The 22,796-nt window shown below is 36.1% G+C and overlaps 1 protein-coding gene across 2 annotated transcripts in view; it reads right to left on the bottom strand.

Moving 5' to 3' along the window:
• The window catches only part of Naaladl2 (N-acetylated alpha-linked acidic dipeptidase like 2), an 880,490-nt gene that overhangs the window by 146,558 nt on the left and 711,136 nt on the right, over positions 1-22,796 (bottom strand). For both annotated transcript variants that reach the window (XM_031376446.1, XM_031376445.1), the window contains one exon: positions 19,993-20,088. In XM_031376446.1, coding sequence (XP_031232306.1) covers positions 19,993-20,088 — 96 coding nt within the window. The remainder of the gene's footprint in view (positions 1-19,992; positions 20,089-22,796) is intronic.

Raw genomic sequence — 22,796 nt, forward strand, 5'->3', positions numbered from 1 at the left:
AATTGATTGTTGTTTTATATCAAACAACTTTTATAATACTTAGTTTTATTGTTATAATATTTTATAAAGTTTAAGGAATATGACAAAAAGATATTGTAGGTATTGAAGGGGGGGTCTCTGGGAGGAGAGGTGGTACAAAAGGGAAACAAGAATGTGATTCAATTATATTTATTTGAAATATGTTTTTAAATGTTAACAAATTCAGATAAATTGAAATCATGTAACTTTTCTCATCATAATGCAATAAAAGTTTTAAAAAAAAGAATGGATGACATAATTACATGGGCTAAAATCCCAGATTAAATCAAAAGAGCTAAGTCAGAATTTAGCTCATTCTTTCCCAAGAGACGAGTTTGCCAGCCTTCGCTGTTCCCTGCTTCCTAATGGGATACACTGAGCAGCGGGTTCTTCTCACCACTGAGCTTTCCCATTCCAGATAGAATGTGTGACCTCAAACTCTAAGCCATAATGACCTTTTCTTAAGATGCTTATGTCAAATATTTTGGCACTGAAATGGGAGAAGTAATCACTACAAATACCAATTTGTCTTGAATAATGTTTAGCAGAACAATTTTAAGATTTTAATGAATGCTTTCTAAAACTAACTAAATCACATTTGTGAGGTATCGTGTAATGTGTAATATATTAATGTGTAGGATATAACAATTAAAACTGTTAATATTTCTCTGTTACACAGAGAAACCCTGTCTCAAAAAACCAAAAAGCAAACCAAATCAAATCAAACCAAACCAAACCAAAACAAAACACCCCAAAAAACCTGTTAATATCTCATACTTAATGTAAATTAATACTGAATAATCAATGCTATCTCTATAATAAATATGGGTATCCAATTTCAAATAGTATACCTCCTTTACAAAATATTCCTTAAGTAAGATAATAGAATCACACATTACAGGAAATAACGAAGACTCAATTATTTTATGGCACTATAAGACTTTTCCCCTAGGTACAGTTACAAATTACTTGGTTTTAAGTATGGTTAGAAAGTCTGTTCAAAGACAGATGATACTGTACAAGAGCTTTTTATAGCATTCTGCTACAGAGTTTAAAATGCTTTGTTTTGGGACCTCACAAAATTGCAAGTCTTCTGTAAGGCAAAGGACACTGTCAATAGGACAAACCAACAGATGGCAACCAACAGATAGTACAAAATATCTTTACCAATACTACATCTGATAGAGGGCTAATATCCAATATATACAAAGAACTCAACAAGTTAGACTTCAGAGAATCAAATAACCTTATGAAAAAATGTGGAACAGAGTTAAACATAGAATGCTCAACTGAGGAAACTCGAAGGATGAGAAACAGCTGAAGAAATGTTCAATATCCTTGGTAATCAGAGAAATGCAAATAAAAGCAACCCTGAGATTCCACCTCACAACAGTCAGAATGGCTAAGATCAAAAACTCAGGTGACAGCAGATGCTGGAGAGGTTGTGGAGAAAGAGGAACACTCCTTCATTGCTGGTGGGACTGCAACCTGGTACAACCAACCACTCTGGAAATCAGTCTGGTGGTTCCTCAGAAAATTTGGCATAGTATTACCTGAGGACACAGCTATATCACTCCTGGGCATATACCCAGAAGATGCTCCAACATATAACAAGGTCACATGATCCCCTATGTTCAGAACAGCCTTATTTATAGTAGCCAGAAGCTGGAAAGAATCCAGATGTCGTTCAACAGAGGAATGAATACAGAAAACTTGGTACATTTACACAATGGAGTACTACTCAACCATTAAAAACAATGAATTCACAAAATACTTAGGCAAATGGTTGGAACTGGAAAATATCATCCTGAATGAGGTAACCTAATCACAAAAGGACACACAAAGTATGCACTCACTGATAAGTGGATAATAGCCCAGAAGCTCGCAATACCCAAGATACAATTCACAGACCAAATGAAGCTCAAAAAGAAACAAAGTATGGATACTTTGGCCCTTCTAAGAAGGGGGAGCAAATATGGAGACTAAGTGTGGAGCAGAGACTGAAGGAAAGGCCATCCAGAGACTGCTCCACCTGGGGATCCATCCCATATACAGTTACCAAATGCAGACACTATTGTGGATGCCAAGAAGAGCATGGTGACAGTAGACTAATATAGCGTCTCCCAAAAGGAACTGCCAGAGCCTGACATGTACAGAGGCAGATGCTCACAGCCAACCTTTGAACTGATCATGGGGTCCCCAATGGAAGCATTAGAGAAAGGACTGAAGGAGCTAAAGGGTTTTACAACCCCATAGGAAGGACAATACCAATCAAACAGAGATCCCAGGGTCTAAACCACCAACCAAGGAGTATACACGGAGGAACCCATAGCTCCAGCTGCATATGTAGCAGAGGATGGCCTTGTTGGGTATCAATGGGAGAAGAGGCCCTTGGTCTTCTGAAGGCTCAATGCCCCAGTATAGGGGAATGTGAGGTCAGGGAGAGGGGAGTGTGTGGGTGGGTGGGGGAACACCTTCATAGAAGCAGGAGGAGAGGGGATGGGATAGGAGGTTTCTGAGAGGGAAATAGGGAAACTGGATAACATTTGAAATATAAATAAATAAAATATCCAATTAAAAATAAAAAAGAAAGAAAGAAAATACCACAACAAATAATAATTGTATTAGAAAAATTACTACAACCTGAAGCCAGGTTGTGCTGGTGAATCAGGGAGTGAAGAAGTTTAACCACGTTGCTAAAGAGGCTCACACACAGAGCATGGCACTTATTACTTAATGTGACTCACATCTGCACATGCATGAAAGCAAACATGATGCTTTGTATAGTAGGTGAAGGAGGGACAGAATGCCTGCTGATGAGCTCCACTGAGAGAGATTCTGGTTATCAATACTTTAGATAGACAAGCATCCTTCCAGAAATTGTGACCTTTTAGCTCAGATAGACTTAAGACAAACCTCCCAATTGGCTACAAAGCTCCTGCACATTGCTGAAATGAATGTTGTTTGGACTGGTTGTTTCATGCTGCTGGGGTCAAAGGGAAGGTCTAACACATTGGGAAGTGATCAACAATGGGCCACAGTACTAGACAAAATCAGAAATAAATAAAAATGTGTGTGTCTGTATACTTTTCTGAAGTTCATCATAAGATGATTGGTATTGTGTGTAGATTTCTAGTTTTGTTTCTTTGTTTTTGTTGTTTGTTTGTTTGTAGGAGTCTTTTCGTTATAGGAAGTTTGCAAGCCTCATTGTTACATCCCCTCTTCACTTCAGTCATCCATCGGACTCCTGACAGCCTCTGTTTGAGGGCTAACACCTGAGAGCTAAGATAGATGCTTTCTGTTGACTGTCTTTGAAGAAGCCGCCTGACCACACCTACCACCTGAATACACCCATCGCCTAAGCAAGCCCACCGCCTGCGTATGCCAGCCCACTGAAGATCTTCTGAACCTGGAGACTTTGGCACCTGAACTTTCTTTGTAGTTAATCCAGAGACTTGTTTTCAGTTTCCCCTGTGATTATAAAAACCCTTGTTTGTTCTCAGTAAAGTGGAGCCTTGATCGGGACGCAACTTGGCTTCGTGTTTTCTCTTTCATTTCAAACCCTCTCTTTCAGGTCCTTTATTCCCTCCTAACTGAGGAGAACCCCATTCATGAAACTGCGGGCAGTTTCACCTCATGACTGAGGGAGGAGAGCTGATCCTAAGTTCTTTATCTTGTCAAATGGCTCTGTCCTGGGCAGCAGTTGGAATCAGTCACTTGTGTAGGAGGAGTCAGCCATGTTAGAGCTCCTTTATGAGCATGGAGGTTGGGCCCTTTTGAGGGATGTACCTTTATGGACTGAATCTCACCTGTGCTGGACTTGAGATGTTTACTCTCGTCCTTGGAGGAAGTGGTTCAGGAAACCCTTCCTGATGTTGTACTGGCCTCCATTTTGGCTGTCTATGGGATGATTCTCACCTCTTTGCTTGTCTGTGCTTTTGTTTTTTCCCACGGAACTCTGAGTACAGCTAGGCATTCCTGCAGATGTGAGGCTAGGGGAACCAGTAGAGGCAGGGACTGGAGATCTTTACAGCTTAGATCTTCATGAGCAGGAACATGACATTTTCGTAGGACTGTAGTAAAGGGTATTCCTTACGGAAGTTAAGTTCTGAAGCCTAGGGCCTTCCTTGTGCACCTGAGGCGAGAACTCTATCAGTGAGCTACAGCCCCAGAATTTAATCTGCATCTTAAAGGCAAAGAGTCTGGATGTCAGGCTCCATTTAGTTCTAGTGCATCCAGTGGTAAGCCTTGTGCATAAGAATTACTTTACACGGCTACACATGCAAAGCCATGTGTGCAGAGCTTTTCTGATAGCCCAAAATTTCTGTGGATGACTTACGATGGCTGCGGTATCTAAGTTTCATGGGTATAATTTCTTAGTTCAAAAATTAAATATTTTAAATATTTTAAATTTAATTATAATACATTATAAGGACTTCTATTTTGGAAAAAAAATTATAGTCATTTGAAGATCGCAGGCTTCAAACTGCAAGAATAAGAAATATTTTGGCTATATATAAAACTTAGAACACAAGATCCGGGCTGTGGAGATAGGTCAACAATTAAATAACTTAAAGCGAATGCAAGGGACATGAGTTCTGTTTGCAGCACCCACATTAAACAGATCACAACTGTATTTCTAGCTCCAGGTATCTGACACAATCTTTTCTCCTCCATGAGTTCCTGGATTCTTGTGTGCATGCACACATACACACACACACACACACACACACAAACACAATTTAAAAAAATAACAACAGATCCTTTACAAGATGGAGGAATGTTCATACTGGCTGATGACAATTTGGGGTCAAATGTCTTGAAAACAAAATTAAATAACTGACACTAGAGATTTCATTCACAAGTTGCCACTGGATTTCCCATGGTTCCTAGAATGACTTAAGCGACACAGATGTTGACTAATTTCTTTATAATCAACAAAGACAGGGTGAAGAGAAATCACTGAGTAGGTTTTTCTTTCCGTTGTCCTGAAAATTCACTAGTTAACTTTTGTCAGAAAGCATCTCTACAGCTTATAAGTTGGCCGATGATCAGAAGTGGTGACTAATGTGTTTTTAGTTAAAAAAAAAATCAAATGATTTCATGTAATAAGCACACCTTTTGTGTAAACTGTTTTATTCCTTTATGTTCAAGTTCACCCTGTATTTTTATGTTGCTACACCAGCCTTGCTCTTTGTCATCTCAAATTGTTTACATTTCTCCTATCCTTTTTAACCACCATTTATTTATGAAGTTTGTTTTTAGTATCCAATTATTAACTAGGGTTTATGTAAGTACATAATTTCTTTTTCCATTTTTCTGCAAGTTTGTTAGCCATGTCTGTATGTATACATGTTTACATGTGTGTCTATGTATATATATTTATACATACATATATGTATGCATATCTATATGCATAAGAAGGATGCAGGCTGATGTTGGAAATTATCGTAGTTATGAGCTATTCTCAGTTACCTTATCTTTTGAGGCAAGGGTCTGCAATCTTACCAACAGCTCACTCATGTGACTAGTCCTGATATGCCATCATTCTCTTCGAAGCTAATGTCTGCCTTCCAAGCCAGGAATGACAGGTGTGTAGACAGTCCTACTTGGCATTTGTGTGGTTTCCAGGGATTGGAATCCCCATCCACGTCTCATGTTTAAATCCACAAATCTCTAGCATCTTACCAGAAGCACATATACTTCGCTACTCATCTGAATGTCAATTTCATTTTTTTGATTTGGGCGACGATGGAATGTTTGGCTTCATGCAATCTCGTTCTTTGTATCTGACATGAAGAGATTATACATTATTCTTGTTCTCAGCCCATTACTAGGTTCTGGAAGACTTGACATATGAAGCCTTGTGGCTGGCCTTTGGAACATGTATGCTGTGGTCCCAGGCTTGTTTAAAGGTTCCAGTCTTTGTCTTTTGTCTCTGGAAAAGAGATAACTAGCTTTTGCTACACTGTAACTTAAAGACAGCAATGTCAACTCGCTGTGGACTGGAATTACAAAGCCGTGAGGTGACAGAGACCTTTCGTTTCTACATGTTGACCTAAAGCGTTTGGTCACTGTCACAGAAAGCTGGCTAACAGAAGTTCTATAAACAATAGTTCAATCAAGACTGTTACATAAAAAAGTGAATTGGAGTCTGAATAAAAACTGACACAAAATGAGAAGGGATTTTTGTTAAATTGTATTTTTCATTGCTATGCTGATTTTATTTCGTTGGCAACCAGAGGTTATTGGTGAAAATGTAGATCAGTACTGAACAAATATTGATAAATTTAAATGAATTATTATTTTATCTATAAGACATTATTTTCAACATAAAGTCCTTGGGAAATCTATAGAGTTAAACATTTGATATGCTGTTGTACACTATAGAAAAACTTGCTTATACAAGAGGATGTGTTGTATATGTTGTACACAAGAAAACCTTGTCCATTGTTGTGTTATTTATAGTGGAATAACACCACTGTGTGTCAATAGATGAATTGATGAGGAAAATATATCCATATATACAATGGAACTTTATGCAGGTATATAGAAGAATAAAAGTGCAATATCTGCAAGAACATGGATGTACCTGGAAAATATTATATGTAACAAAATAAGAAATACAGAATGATACACATCCCATACATGTAGGATATAAATGTGTGTCTGTACATATGTATGTATGTTGTGGTTTGGTCTTTTACTTTCATTGCAATGCTAAATACTGTCCCAAAAGCGTGTTTGCTTCAGGTCCAACCTTGCTCCACAAGTTATCACTGATTGGTGAATAAAGATGACTATAGTCAATAGCTGGGCAGAGGACAGATAGGCACAGTGCTTGGGTTCCCGGTTCTTAGAGGTGGCCATGAAAAGTGATCTACTGAGAATGATTCTGAGTTTGGAGTGAGTACAATAATTATCCTTAGATGGTATCTATCGAGGCAGAAAAAGAAAGTTGCTTGAAAATAACAGAAGTGTTTATATCTGCTCTGAACAGTGAATCTCTATAATAAATCCTGTTTATCCAGATTATCTTATGAATAATTTCTTATTTTTAAAAATACACCTCCTAATGCCTTCCAGAAACGATCCATAGTGTACAACAATCTGATATGAGAATTAATTGTCTTCACATTCCAGCTCTGGTTCAACCTTTTCTAAAGCACTTGTTTTTATCCTTTGTGGACGTTTATCATAAATATCAGGTTTTTTTAATGTGGTAGTTCATTAAAACATTGCATCTGATATGTAGCTCATGTTACTTTTCAGAAGCAATATATTTAAATTCAGGTGATGACAACTCAATTTCTAATCAGCATAACAAGGTGACTTAAATATCTTTCTATGACGATTATCTATCTACAACCTAAAATCAATCCGCATAGTTAATTCCTTTGGCTATCACAAAATAGAGCATGAAATAAATTTAAGTGACTCCTATGGATGTCAGTTTTTCTATGCCTTTCTAGAAACTAGCATTCTTTTTTTTTCCATACGTATGTGTAATGGTGGAGATGTCTATAAATATGTGTGCTGACATGTGAGTGGGCTCACTTGTTTGGTGTGTGTGAATGTCTGCTCCTGTGTAAACCCAGCTTTCTAATTTATTTCCACCTTTACTTTTGTGAGGCAGAGACTTTCAACCAAAAACAGAGCTCACCCAAATGGCTAATGTAATTTGCCAGTGTCTCTGTGTTTCTTCTTTCATCTCCTTAGGCAAAAAGTAAGGCTGGGCTCCACTCTCACGGAACGGTGAGTGTATCCTCATATTTACACTAGAAGTATTTAACTACTAAACCATTTCTTCAGTCCAAGTAATTAGCATCCTGTTTTTTGGAAAACGTACATGAAAAGAGTCCATCTCTTGGTTCAATAGTGTGCTATCATTGATATAATGTAGTATAGCAGAGCATTACAGAAAAGTCAATGCATTTGACAACACCTTTCCTTATAGGGGAATTCTACTTGTTAATATTCAATATAGAAGACAGATATAAAATTGTAACAGATAATAAATCCAGAGCTTTACTTGAAGGACTGATGAAATATATCAGTTATAGATTTATCTCTACCTAATTTATAGACTTCCTATATATTTATTGGACAAGGTTGAATATAGGTATTCAATAAGCTAACAGGAGAAATGAATCCAATGTGTATAATTTTGACCATTGACTAAACTATGTTTAAAATAGATAATGCTTTATTTTAGAAGGTAGAGATTTTACTTTATGAATCTCTATTAAATGGTGTAAGGCCAATATAGTTTCAATCACTAAAGTTCTACAGAGTAATTCTATAAAAGGAAAAAAAAATCAGTTAACAATACAAAACACCAAAATATCTGCATGAAATTTGATACCTTAGAGGACGAGGGAGTGGGCTTCCAAGAAGTAACATGGGAGGAGGTGAAAATGAATACCTCTGTCACTAATCAGTTCTTGCCACATGAGCTTCTGTGTGCGCACGTGAACACAGTGAACACAAATGGCTAGCTGTTACTTCACTCACCTGTGGGACAATGGTGCTTACTTTCAAGGCACTGAACGCTTCAGATTAAAGTCTATGATTACAGACTGCAAGACGTTGCACAGGTCATCCTGATATGTAGCATTATATTAGTTTTTTTTGTTTTTAATAAGTAGACAGTGCCTGGAGCTGTTAAATCTCTTTATTACATAAGTTTGCTTCCCCAGCACTTTTTGAAAAGGCATTTGACCTTATTCCCTTGTGTCCATCTTTTATGCACTGGTTACTATGCTCTCTGTCTGCATACTTCTAGATGACTTTGACAGTGACATTGTCCCAGACTGGTATAAAACACAAAACTTTCTCCTCAGAGTAAATGAGAAATATGAAACTCAAAATGTAAATTCATTTCCAATTTCTGAATAAAGAAACACATATGTGCACAGTGCACAAAATGAACTCATCACCCAAATGTTATTCTACTTAATGGGATACTGCATTTTGAGTTACATGTAAAAACTTTCTGAAATGCATGTGTTGTGCCTCAAAGCTGTCACATTGTTTACAATTATATAATTTATTTCCATGTCATCATATACCTTCATAAAACTATACTATACATTGCTCACATGCTGATATTTTGCTACAAATACAGGTTCAAATCAGTATTCTTTTGTTTGGATGAAGCTTTATTTTCACTTTTAGACATTTGTGGGAATGCATGTATGTACATGTGTGAGGGTAATTGTGGGACCAGAATAAAGGCACAGGATCACCTCAAGATGGAGTTATAGGTGGTTCTGTGATGTAGAGTATGAATGGTAGGAACTAAATTAAGGTCTCCTAAGAAAAAATCCAGCAGAAAAGACCACTGAGTCTCATCTCTAGCTCCTGGGGCTTAATTTCGATATAACTGAGTAAAACATACACACTCAGAGTGTAACAGCCTTTCTAGCTTCACATCTTATAATGAAGTAATAATTCTTTTAATGCACTGTAGCATTGATCACAATATTTATGTTGATGACTAATATTTTTAATAAAGTAGATTAAATGTTGATACATTTTATATAACAATAACCTTTTAAACAATAAAAGCAAAACAATAAAACCTGATCATCTCAGGCATTCCTTCAGAAACTATAACTTTTTTACAGTATAATGAAAACCAATAAACTAAACCCCTCTACTTAAAAAAAATTATACCCACTATGCAATCTCCAATTTCAGTAAAAGAAGACATTGAGTTTAATTATACATTTGTGAAGAAAAAATACCTATAATATTCCCTTTTCAGAGCACAAAAGGTTTGTTTTAATACACTATCTTCTCCCTGGAGTAGCTCTTACCCACAGTTTTCATTACAACGTGTGATTTCTGCATTGAAAATATTTCCCCAGGATATTATCTGTTTTAATGCATGATATGAAGGCATGAAGTACAGCTCCCCACATAGACAGTTTTGCATCTGGATCATGAAGTTCATACAACATAGGAAAATATATATATTTCCTTTCAGACTATAGATTTAGAATAACTTCAAATATACACAAGAGAATATAAATATATACATGGGATAAAAAAATATATATGGGAAGACAAATATTCCTACATTTGATTTTGTAAAAAGATTTATTCAAGCAAGTCATCACCAACATAAGTGCACCTTGTGAAATGCTGATGTTCGATCATTCAGATCGAAATGACAGTCGGGTGTTGTTGTGTTAGTTTAAAGCCATATACCAGAAAACTTCACTAGCTTCGATAGTAAAACATGCCTTAGAAACTTAAAATGACAAACAAACAAACAAAAAAAGCTAAATAAGTAAGTAAGTCACACATGACACCAAAAGGCTCTACCCAACAAGACGTCACCTAAGGAGGGAGTCTTGCTAGTTACATGGCTCTACCCAACAAGAGACATCACCTAAGGAGGGAGTCTTGCCAGTTACATGGCTCTACCCAACAAGACGTCACCCGAGGAGGGAGGCTTGCCAGTTACACATGACCGCAAAAGGCTCTACCCAACAAGACGTCACCCAAGGAGGGAGGCTTGCCAGTTATACATGACACCAAAAGGCTCTACCCAACAAGACGTCACCTAAGGAGGGAGGCTTGCCAGTTACACTCCAGGCTGGGCTACTCAGCTAGACGTCTCCAAAAGGAGAGGAAAGTGAAGATCTGGTCTCTAAAAATAGATTTACATTTCAAGGACCATGCGTTTAGAATAATATCTAAGACATTAAGATGTCAATCAGTACAGTGGTAGCTATTTAACTCAGAAAGGCAATTGATAGGCATGTGCAATTAATATCATCTGAAATGGTGAAAATCAAAGTTTATCTGATGATTTTTATCATTAGTGAAATTGCCACTAATTTTACACATTATTAAAAATTAAGTTAAAAGTTATATTTGTCAAATGAGGTCAAATATTATTTTATTTTCTAAATGCAAATTATAAAAGACTTATTAATAGCGATTTCTAGGTTTTACCCAAACATTGCCTTACTCTACAGTATAAGCTCACTGAGAAACTTCACTGAGACTTATATAGTAATGAGAAAAATCACAATATTTCACCTACTTTCCGTTTTGTAATATTATATCACCGAAAATTTTTAACAAATGATCATACTTAGAGATTATTATAGACAAAGTTCAGAGAAAAGTAACTTCAAGAACAGAATATCTAATAATTCCCTTCTTATCATATTAGATGTTCAGTAGCAGTATTAGATATGCTGATATAATAGTAAACATTCTGTAATAATATTAGATACTCTGTAATAACATTAGATATTCAATAATATCAATATTAGATATATTATAATAACATTAGATATACTATAAGACTATTAGTTATCCTGTAATAATATTAATCATCTTTTAATAATACTAGACATTTTGTAATAATATAAAATATTGTATAATTAAGCTACTTGGGTTGACAAGGTTCCCCATAAATACCAGAAACAAACAAACCTCCCAGTACTAGGCAAGGCAAACTACTGAATGGTTAGGGTAGTCAAATGCCTCCAAAAGTAATACAGATTATCACTGTATCCCTTAGCTTGCCTCTCTGAGTACAAGGGTCAGCTCCAATTGTTGAAGACATACAATACTCGAGACCAATGACAAGGATCCTTTGAGTTAGATTTCATCCAGAGCCTTCTTGCTGTCCTCTAATCTCCAAAGTACCAGAATGCACCATGCAGGTTCCTAAGGGAGGGAAGCAGTCTTCCCTGGCTGCAATATCTATGCACCATGACCATGACCAGTATGGCAAGATATTCATAAGGGCACAGTGAGCAACAGTTGTACGTCAATGGTCACCAACAACGGTCTATTGGGACATAAGGTTTCCTCAACAGGAGGGAAAGCATTACTAGTACAAAAAAACCTAGCCAGCTTCCTTGGGCTAGTATGTCATGGATATTAGAAAATAATCTACTACCGCCACTTTGCTTGACCAGTATAATTCCAAGTAGTTACTAGCCTTCATCAAAAAAATGTCTTTCCTTACAGAAAACGGAGACCATCCCAGAAAACCTCAAGTGAATAATATTCAGAGATCAATGAACTGGGGGAGCCCCACCTCAATGAATACATCTATATTACAGCTTCTGCTTCCTTTTTGTTCAGAGAACATCGCATAAGAAGGGATGGAAAGATTTTTTTAAGAGCCAGAATACTAGGAAATGTGTAGGGAAAAAGTCTTTCAAAGAAATAGATGTAACAATAAGACCAAACAGTAGACTACCAAATTAAAGAGGAAATGAAAGGAACACACACACACACACACACACACACACACACACAAACAGAAACACACACATATTGTCCCACCTCTAGACAAAGAACTCCCTGGCAACTAATGAGTACCTGGGAGGAGAGTTAGTCTCTTGCAGGAATGATTCCCTCTATGGTGTATACTATATAGAGTAGTCAAAACGAAAATGGTATATAAAACATCTATTCAGAAATTTGTATTTATGTAATTATATATTTGTATACACACATGCACATGCATGCACACATGCACACATGCAAACACACATTCATGCACGCATGGACACCTGCACTTAGCAATATTAAACAAAGAAAAAGATGCTATGAATTGAGATCAACATAGTGTGGGCATGGGTAGATTTCTAGGGAGGGAAGAAAGGAAAAAATTAAAGAACTCTACTTCATTTAAAATCTAATAGTACTTTTAAAAGATTTTTTCTTACATATTCTGTACAATCAATGAAAGACCAATTATTTGTTATTCATGCGTAAGCTCATAAGCAGAATTTACTTGGACAGTGTCATTGTATCACATAAGGGGATTTTTACTAATTATTGTTTACTAATTATTGTATCATTTTGCTTCAGACACAACTAGTAAATTACCCAGTATCTCAACTCTATTCATGTTTCATGTTCTGCAACTTGATGGTCCCTTTTTAAAGTAGTTCCTCAAATTTGGCAATTTTTTTTTCTTTTAACAAATACATATCATTGATTTTCACACATTGTTGCCAACATCTAATTTTAAATCACCTTCCAATAACCTCATGGATACCAAAGGTGAAATGCCTTAAATTTTTTGAACACCCCTTCCCTGGTGAACTACTCTCCATACGTCCTGGTCTGTCCCCTCCTTTCAGTGTGGTTATGGAGCTGTGTACATATCATTTCAGGTTGAGCTTTTCCTCTTCTGCTTTTCTTTGTACTCCTCTTTGCCAACATCGCTATCTCTTTTTTGTCATGTGACATTAAAATGACTTACAGATATATCCCTTTGAATCAACTTATATGTGTTTATTGATTTTGTAATTCAAGTGATTTTTACCACATGCTTGGTTTATTGTCAACTAACAGAAATGCCTGGGTAGTGAATAACAATTTGGGAGATAATTGTTGAAGATTTAGAGACACAGTAAGAAAACTCCTGAGTATAGAAGGAGAAGTAAGCTTATTTATTTAAAATATAAATACATGATGATTTTTAAGTGTACTGACTAAAGGATTAAGCAGCTAGGATTTATAGTAGTTTTTATTCATGCTTTGGTCTTTGAAGGAATTAGATTGGCTTTTATGATAACTCAGAAGCTAAAATGCGATTTGTAAGATGCTGTAGTTGAGGGTACAGAAAGCCTCTTCCCATCAATGCTGCACATGTCGCCCTTCAGCAGCCTCACACAGCAGCACTGACAGCTGAAGCCATGATGGATTGCAACTTTTGGCATCAATACTGAGTCTCATTCATTACACTCTTAGGTCCTGTGCTTTATATTAAAAGAAAAATGTCAAGCAAGATTCAAACAGAGAGAAAAACAAACCTTAGAGGACAACAGCCTTGAAGACCTGCTTTCAAGGACTCCATTCACTTACTGTGAATGGAGAAGCAGGTTGATTTTGAAATAGTGGTTAAATGCAGAAAAGCACAAATCATAAATAGTTACCATTTTGCATGGAGAAAATTTATGCTGATATGAAATTACATATGTATTTTTTTAGCAAAGTTACTTGCTGGGAGACAGTGATTGATTATATCACAAATATTAATACACCATTTTGTCTTACATCAGTACTGTTTGAAAAAATCAACTCTGACTGAAAGGACTTAAGATGTGAAACTTAAAAGTTGATTGCAATTACATGAAGAATCACAAAAAAAAAATCAATATTGGCTAATGTTGCATCGTTGAGTATTCATGTTAAATAAAAATATATTAAACCAATAGACCTCAGAAGTGGCAGGGCAGCTGGAACAGGATCCTTCCTACCTCCTTCTACACTTAGGAGGGACTACAGAACAACAGCCCTCTCTGCACCTTCCCTGCAAGCAGAGAGCTTGTGTCCAGGGAGTGCTTTGAGCTAGGGACTCAGGTGAGATCACCATTTTACTTTCTAAGGCAGGACCAGCCAAGAGGCACAGACCTCAGAAGTGACAGGGCAGCTGGAACAGGATCCTTTCTACCTCCTTGTATACCTAGGAAGGACTGCAGATCCACATCCCTCTCTGCCCCTTCCTCAAAAGTGGAGAGCTTATGTCAAGGGAGTGCTCTGACCCCAGTACTCAGGAGGGACTACTGATTCACAACCATCTGTGTACAGGTCTTACCAGAGGAGAGCTGAACTCCCAGAAGTGCTGACACAGGCTTACAGACCCACAGGATGAACAAGCTCCAGCCAGAGACAGCAAGAACACCTAACACCAGATATCGACAGATGGCAAAAGGCAAATGCAAGAATCTTAGCAACAGAAACAAAGACTACTTGGCATCATCAGAACCTAGTACTCCCACCATAGCAAGTCCTGGATACTGAAAAGCAGAGGAAAAGCAAGATTTGGATCTAAAATCATATCTCATAATGGTGATGGTGGAATTTAAGAAGGACATAAATAATTCCATTAAAAAAATACAGGAGAACACAGGTAAACAGGTACAATCCTTAAAGAGGAAACACAAAAATCCCTTAAAGAATTATAGGAAAGCACAAACAAACAGGTGAAGGAAATGAGCAAAACCATCCAGGATCTAAAACTGGAAGTAGAAACAATTAAGAAATCACAAAGAAAGACAACCCTGGAGATAGAAAACCTAGGAAAGAAATCAGGAGTCATAGATGCAAGCAAAACCAACAGAATACAAGAGACAGAAGAGAGAATCTCAGGTGCAGAAGATACATAGAAAACATTGACAAAACAGTCAAAGAAAACAGAAAACGCAAAAAAGTTCCTAACTCAAAACATCACAGGAAATCCAGGACACAGTGAAAAGAACAAACATAAGGATAATAGGTATAGAAGAGAGTGACACACATTTATTGGTTTTAATCATGAAACAAAGGGCCAGTAAATATCTTCAACAAAATTATAGAAGAAAACTTCCCTAACCTAAAAAAGAGATGCCCATGAACATACAAGAAGCCTATAGAACTCCAAATAGACTGGACCAGAAAAGAAATTCCTCCCACCACATAATTTGATTTTGTCTTGGAATACTTTGGTTTCTCCATCTATAGTGATTGAGAATTTTGCTGGATATAGTAGCATGGGCTGGCATTTGTATTCTCTTAGGGTCTGTATGACAACAGCCCAGGATCTTCATAGTCTCTGGGGAGAAGTTTGGTGTAATTCTGATGGGTCTGCCTTTATATGTTACTTGATCATTTTCCCTCACTGCTTTACCAATCCTATATGCAAAAGAGGGCTAATCTCCAATATATACAAAGAACTCAAGAAGTTAGACTCCAGAGAACCAAGTAACCCTATTAAAAAATGGGGTCCAAAGCTAAACAAAGAATTCTCGACTGAGAAATACTGAATGGCTGAGAAGCACCAAAGAAATGTTCAACATCCTTAGTCATCAGGAAAAGGCAAATCAAAGCAACCCTGAGATTTCACATCACATAAGTTAGAATGGCTAGGATAAAATCTCAGGTGACAGCAGATGCTGGAGAGGTTGTAGGGAAAGAGGAACACTCCTACATTGCTGGTGGGATTGCAAGCTGGTACAATCACTCTGGAAATCAGTTTGGCGATTCCTTTGGAATTTGGACATAGTACTACCAGAGGACCCAGCTATACCACTCCTGGGCATACACCCCGAAGATGCTCCAACATGTAGTAAGGACACATTCTCCACTATGTTCATAGCAGCCTTATTTATAATAGGCATAACTGGAAACAACCCAGATGTCCCTCAACAGAGGAACGGATACAGATAATGTGGTACATCTATACATTGGAGTACTACTTGGGAATTAAAAACAATGAATTTATGAAATTCTTAGGGAAATGGATGGGTCTGGAAAATATCATCCTGAGGGAGGTAACCAAATCACAAAAGAATACACGTCATGCACTCTCTGATAAGTGGTTATTAGCCCAGAAGTTTGGAATATACAAAGTACAATCCATAATCTACAAGAGACTTAGGAAGAAGGAAGACCAAATGTGGATACTTCATTCCTTCTTAAAAAGTGGCACATAATACCCATGGAAGGATTTTCAGAAACTAACTATGGAGCAGAGACTGAAGTAAGGAAAATCCAGAAACTGTTCCACCTGGGAATCCTTCCAATATTCAATCATTAAATCCATACTCTATTGTAGATGCTAGCAAAGGCTGGATGGCAGGAGCCTGATATAGCTGTCTCTTGAGAGGCTCTCACAGTACTCAACTAATACAGAAGTAGAGGCTCACAGCCATCTATTGGAGTGAGTTCAGAGTTCCCAATGGAGGAGCTAGAGAGAGGACCCAAGGAGCTGAAGGGTTTGCAGCCCCTTAGGACGAACAACAATATGAACTAACTAGTACCCTCAGAGCTCCCAGGGACTAAACCACCAACCAGAGTACACATGGTGGGACTAATGGCTCCAGAAGCATATGTATAGCAGAGGATTGCCAAGTCAGTCATCAATGGGAGGAGAAACCCTTGGACCTCTAAAGGTTCTATGCCCCAGTGTAGGGAAATGCCAGGGCCAGGAAGCTGGAGAGGGTAGGTTGTTGAGCAGGGTGAGGGGGGATGGAACAGGGTTTATTTTATTTTATTTTATTTTATATTTTTGGAGGGGAATCTGGAAAAGAAGATATCATATGACATGTCAATAAAGAAAATATCATAAAAATATTTTAAACCAATACTAATCACTCTTTTCAATTTATATAGCAACTCTTGTAACTCAGTACAAATTTTGTCCGAGTTAGTAAATAACAACATGTACATATTTCTGTTTCTTAACTCAGATAAGTGTTATTTTTACAATGTCGCACTGCAATGTGGAACAGTTGTCAATAATACACTTTGATCAAACCATTTATACCAGATACAATATTCTGACAAACATTAACTCTTCACACATTAAAATTTACTTTCAATTTCGATACATTAAACATAGTAAAGTAACATTATTTGTTTAGTTAGACTAGCATTATTTTTTCATATTTATAACTTATAAATGATTACTAAATACACAGAGAGACGATAGAGAGAAGCTAGTTTTTGACCCTCACATACAAATATTATTCAGAAAATACAGGCAAATAATCTACTTCAAAGACATTCATTCTTTAAATTTTAATGTTAAGAATATCAATTTTTTTGAGAAAATACTAACATCATTCTTATTATCTCTGTTTCCTAGAGAAAATGAATATCATTAGTCTATTACTTTCTATATTGATGATAAAATTCAACTGTAAAATATTAACATTTTCTAGGTACACTAGAACAAAAATTCATGTTATACATTTCCAAGCTATGTATTAGTATTTACTAAGTGTTTTTGTTGTTGATTATGATTATAAGAAAACGGGATATTCAAGTCAAGTCACATAATATTAAATATTTTCTTTACAGATCCCCATTCCTGCTACTAATTAATTAAGACTGAACTCCAGAAGTAAAACTTCTTCCCTTGCTCTGTTTTTGAAATGTAAGTGCAAGAACTCTCAAATTTTAGAAGGAAAATTAACATTGGGAATATATATATACATATATATATACATATATATAGAGAGTGCGAAAACTTTCATAGAAATCTAAGGTATGCTCTTACTTTGTTTATGATCATTTAAAGACAAGGTATTTGGTCCAATGTTCCTTTAAGTTTCTAATAAAATATATACTTAGCATCCAATACAATAGAAAACACATGTAGAACACGAGGGAAGAAAAGTATGCAATCCATGTGATACTTAGGTGTACTTAGTTATAACATGCCATCCTGAACCTCTGTAAATATTCAAGCTGTGTTCATTGCCACTTGCGTACTCACCCATCTTTCCCCAAAATACTCCCAAAAGTTCTAGTTGTTAGGTGGAACAAAAATCCCAGCTACTGAGAATCAGTGTGTGCTAAACCTCTGAAATAAGGCCAAGCATTTTCTGTGTCTGGAAATTTCATCAACTGTACTACTACCCCCACTATATGTCTGATGTCTGTATGGTCTCAAGTTGCTCTTTCACAAAAATCCTTTATTTATCTAATCAACAGAAAACAAGAAAAAGAGAAAAATATAATGATTACACCCTTTATAAACCTATAAATCCTATTTAATACTTTGCTTAAAAATAGCAAACAAATGTAGAATAGGTATCCAGATTTTTAAGTGAATTGTCATGTATATGCTTATATATACAAATGGTTGTATCTAAATATTCATTTAAAGTCCTAAATCTTCATGTATATATTCACATACAAATATATGTATTTGCATATATATGTATTTAAATACATATAATATATATAATCTCTAAGTGTAAGAAATATACTTTATATTTTAAACGGTAAGGAAGGGTCTGATGGCAACTTTTCTTTAGTTATATCTGCATAATAATGTAGAAATAAGATGAAGGTACTAAACATGAATTCAGGCAACTGGAGCTGATTGTAAAGGAAAACATAATAAATATTATGAGCTTAGATGAATGTTAAGTAGATTACAATTCAAACTTTGCTTTAAATGTTCAAAAGCTATATTTACATAGTTCTTAACTATCAGAGACATATATAGACTCCTCGGCTTTCAAGCCTGAGATTATTCTGTGGCCACATGCTCAGGTTTGTTCCTTTTACCACCCTTCAGCTTTATCAGGAGAAAAACGACCTGTCATATTTTGCTAAGATTTAAGGATGGTTAAATAATTCTAGTAAGTATACATAAATATGGATTATTTTAATGGTATTGAAACATCAATATACACTGCAAAGTCTATCTTGAAGAGGCAGGCTTTGACAGGTTAGATGAATAATTTGTAAATGTAAAAACTCATAGGATGCCATTTGATAAGAGGAACCATAAATTTATTTCTCCACACTGAAAAATTATGGTTTTCTGAATAATAAAATTATGGCTAAAGATACACAGTAGAAACGTGCTATATTATACATGCATTTCTTTACCCAATAAAGCAAGCTCTTCTTTTACTGGGACTAAACTATGTATCAACAGGCTCTGTATGGTGGCTTGGTGTGTAAAGGTGTCTCTTTTCAAGCCTGACAGCCTGAGTTTCATACACTGGACCCACCTTGTAGAAGACAAGAAAGATGTCATTTACTTCAGAAAGATATCATTTTCACTACATGACACATTTGCATTCCCATGTGTCATATATACAGATGAACACAAATTAAATAATTAAAAGTACAAGAAATAAATGTATTAAAAGAAAACTTTGGACAGCTAAATTAGAAGATTTATTTTGTTTTACGATAATTTGAAGTTCCTGTCCACTTAAAATAAAATACAAGCTTGATTTTAGGCTAAGGACAAAAGTATTTATTTTCCTGATACTTGATTTGTCATAAGTCCTGCCTCAAGGACTTTATCTTGAATGATTTTATTATCTCTTTCCAATCATCTTTAGTACTTATAAAAGCACTGTCTTGACTGATTATTCTCTTGTCTTTTACATATGGGAGACAAATAAACAAATAACAGTAATGTAAAACAAAAAACATGTTCTTAATCAATTTGTAAGTTTACAGAAACATTCCCACCTTGGTAATGACTTCGTGGAGGTTGAAAGATGGATCCAATTCTTCAATTTTTGCTGCATGCTTAGGAAAAATGGCCTCAGCGAGAAAACTTGGACCCTGTAGCAGAGAACAGAGAAAGTCTTTATTGATTTTGTTTTTCATATTTTAATTGGATTTTCTTTTTAAAACAGTATAAATTGCTTTAAGGTTACTGCTGAATGTGAGCTTCATCTTAATGACCTAATTATCCATCCTAGAATATTTATAAATTTAAGTAAGTAAAATTGTATTACTTTTAACATGTTATATGCTCATAAAATGGAACTTTTTCACCAAAAGTATAACTTTTTATATTTCTGTCTTATTTGCTCTAATTATAATTTATATTTACAAACAAAAAGGAGGTGTTAGACTACAAAAATCTCTATTGTAATTTCTTTTTCTATTTTTATAAATTCTGTGTTCATGACTAGAAGACAACAGTATTTTTTTTTTTTAATAAAAATAACTACTTAAAAAAGCATAGGGAAAGTGGGCATGGCCTGGCATTTTAAATATAATGATGGCATCGTCAAAACAATAGGAAGCAAGTAAAAATCACACACGGTTTCATGGGCTGCCCAAAAATCGACTGAGCATAGTATCATATTCTTAGTGTTCAATACTCTTTGTCTACATATCTCTATTCTCAAATATTCTTTGCAATTGTCTGGTTTGAGGTTTCTGACTTCTGCTACATTATCAATACTGGATTATCACAAGAACTTCTCTCAGATATCCCGTTGTTGCCCTGGGTCGTGGATATTCTTAAGCATTAAGTCTGCAGGATTCGCCCCTTCACATGCTTCAGCAGTTCATAGATGATGTAGTTGATGAGGTGGGCCAACTCATAGCCCTGGATCTGGGTCTGGGTGGTACCTGGTTCGGTTAGCCTGGCCTCTCTCCTGCACCCTGACCACCAGAGTGAGCACTCCAGCACTGCCCCTAGCTCGATCGCTGAATGCTTAAGCCATCAAAGAACAGGGACGGGTCTCCTGATTTCATGACTTGAGGGCTAGCTCTCCCATCTGCTGAAGTTAGGAAGAAGGAGAAGATATCAGATATGTTAAAGGAACTGAACGTCTAATGCTTTTAATTTGTTTGGATGTGTAAAGACTGTGAGGCTGTTAAGTTATTTATGTTTTTAATGTGAGACCTTGAGAATGAATGAGAAAGGAAAGGTTGTGGTTTAATGGTGATGGGATTATGTGTCAGGCTGATAATGGTTAATTTTACAGATTTATGTCAATTTAACCCAAGCTAACGTCATCTGAAAGGAGGGAACCCTAATTAAAAAAAAAAAAAAAGAAGCCTCCATAGAATATAGGTTTAAGGCATTTTCTTAATTAACGAATGATGGAGGATGGCCCAGTCCATTGTGGGTGGAGCCACCTTGAGCTGGGGATTCTGTGTTTTAAAAAGCAGGTTGACCAAACGATGTGAAGCAAGGCAGTAAGGAGTGCCCTCCATGGCCCCTGCATCGGTGGCAGCATCCCAGTTCCTGCCCTGCCTGAGTGTCTGCCCTCATTCCTTTGTTATATGAAACTGACTGAAATAAATCATTTCCTTCCTAAGTTGCTTTTGATTATGGTGTCTCATCACAGCAATAGTAAATCTAAGACTTAATATTATAGGAAACAAAAATTGGAACACGATCTATTTAAGTATGTAGGTTGACAGACGATGATAGATAGTTAGACAGATAAACATTACTTAATAGAGACACAGAGATTCATAAAAAAATGATTTCACATATTCAGGCCACAATGGTTATAGGAAAGTAATGATTTCAATCTGCTTTTTTTTTTCATATTATGTATTGGTGGTAACCAATAGCAGACCAGAATTTTTTAATATATTAATGCTTAGGAGTATGTCATCAGAATGTTTTGAAGATATAAAGATGACACTATGTCTTTCTGAAAAAGAAAGACATGAACTAAATGGTATTTGTACCTATCAAACCTATTCTCACCCCTCATTTCATGAAGTCTACCAACTGAAAACAAATGTGTTTAAATCTCTCAGATCTCAACCAATACTAAGTATCATGAAACTTTCCACGCGTTATATATGATCCAATATTTTGTAGCTCTTTTCTCTGAATTGAAGCAGTGCTCTTGGAAGGAGGAGGGAGAGGAAAGAGATTCAAGGAATATAATAAGTTGGAATGTTGGGACCTGAATGGCTTTGCAATTAACCTGACTGGGGTATGACAGAGATATACAGAAAGCTGGGGTCATGTGGAATATCCACTCTCATAAGAGACATCAACAGTATCCTGGAAACTAGCATGTTTATAACATATAGAATATAGATAACTCTAAACCTATGTTACTATATTATGTATCCATTACAATTTAACAATTAGTTTTCTTACTCTCCTATTTCTCTGCCCTTGTCTACTTTCCCGCTCCCCTTTATTTGCTCAAATAGTCCCCTTTGTGCTTTCATGTCTCTCTTTTGAAAGCGATAGCCTAAAGTATACTGGCTTGTATAAACTTATATTCATAAACGTTTTTAAAAATTATTGTTTGTCATGAGGAGACATGCATGCATGCCACAATAGACATGTAGAAGTCAGGTGGCAACTAGAGAGAATTAGTTTTATCTTATTACTATGAGGGCCCAAGAGATTAAATTCATTTCTTCAGACTTAGTAGCATACAGCCTCACTGGCTCTGTCCTCCTCATTTATATAATTGCTTTTGTTGTTTTCCTTTTTCTATTTGGCTGTCTATCTGTCTATCTTCCATCTATCTATCTATCTATCTATCTATCTATCT

Source organism: Mastomys coucha, unplaced genomic scaffold (assembly GCF_008632895.1).
Source record: "Mastomys coucha isolate ucsf_1 unplaced genomic scaffold, UCSF_Mcou_1 pScaffold17, whole genome shotgun sequence".
Taxonomy (NCBI): Eukaryota; Metazoa; Chordata; class Mammalia; order Rodentia; family Muridae; genus Mastomys; species Mastomys coucha.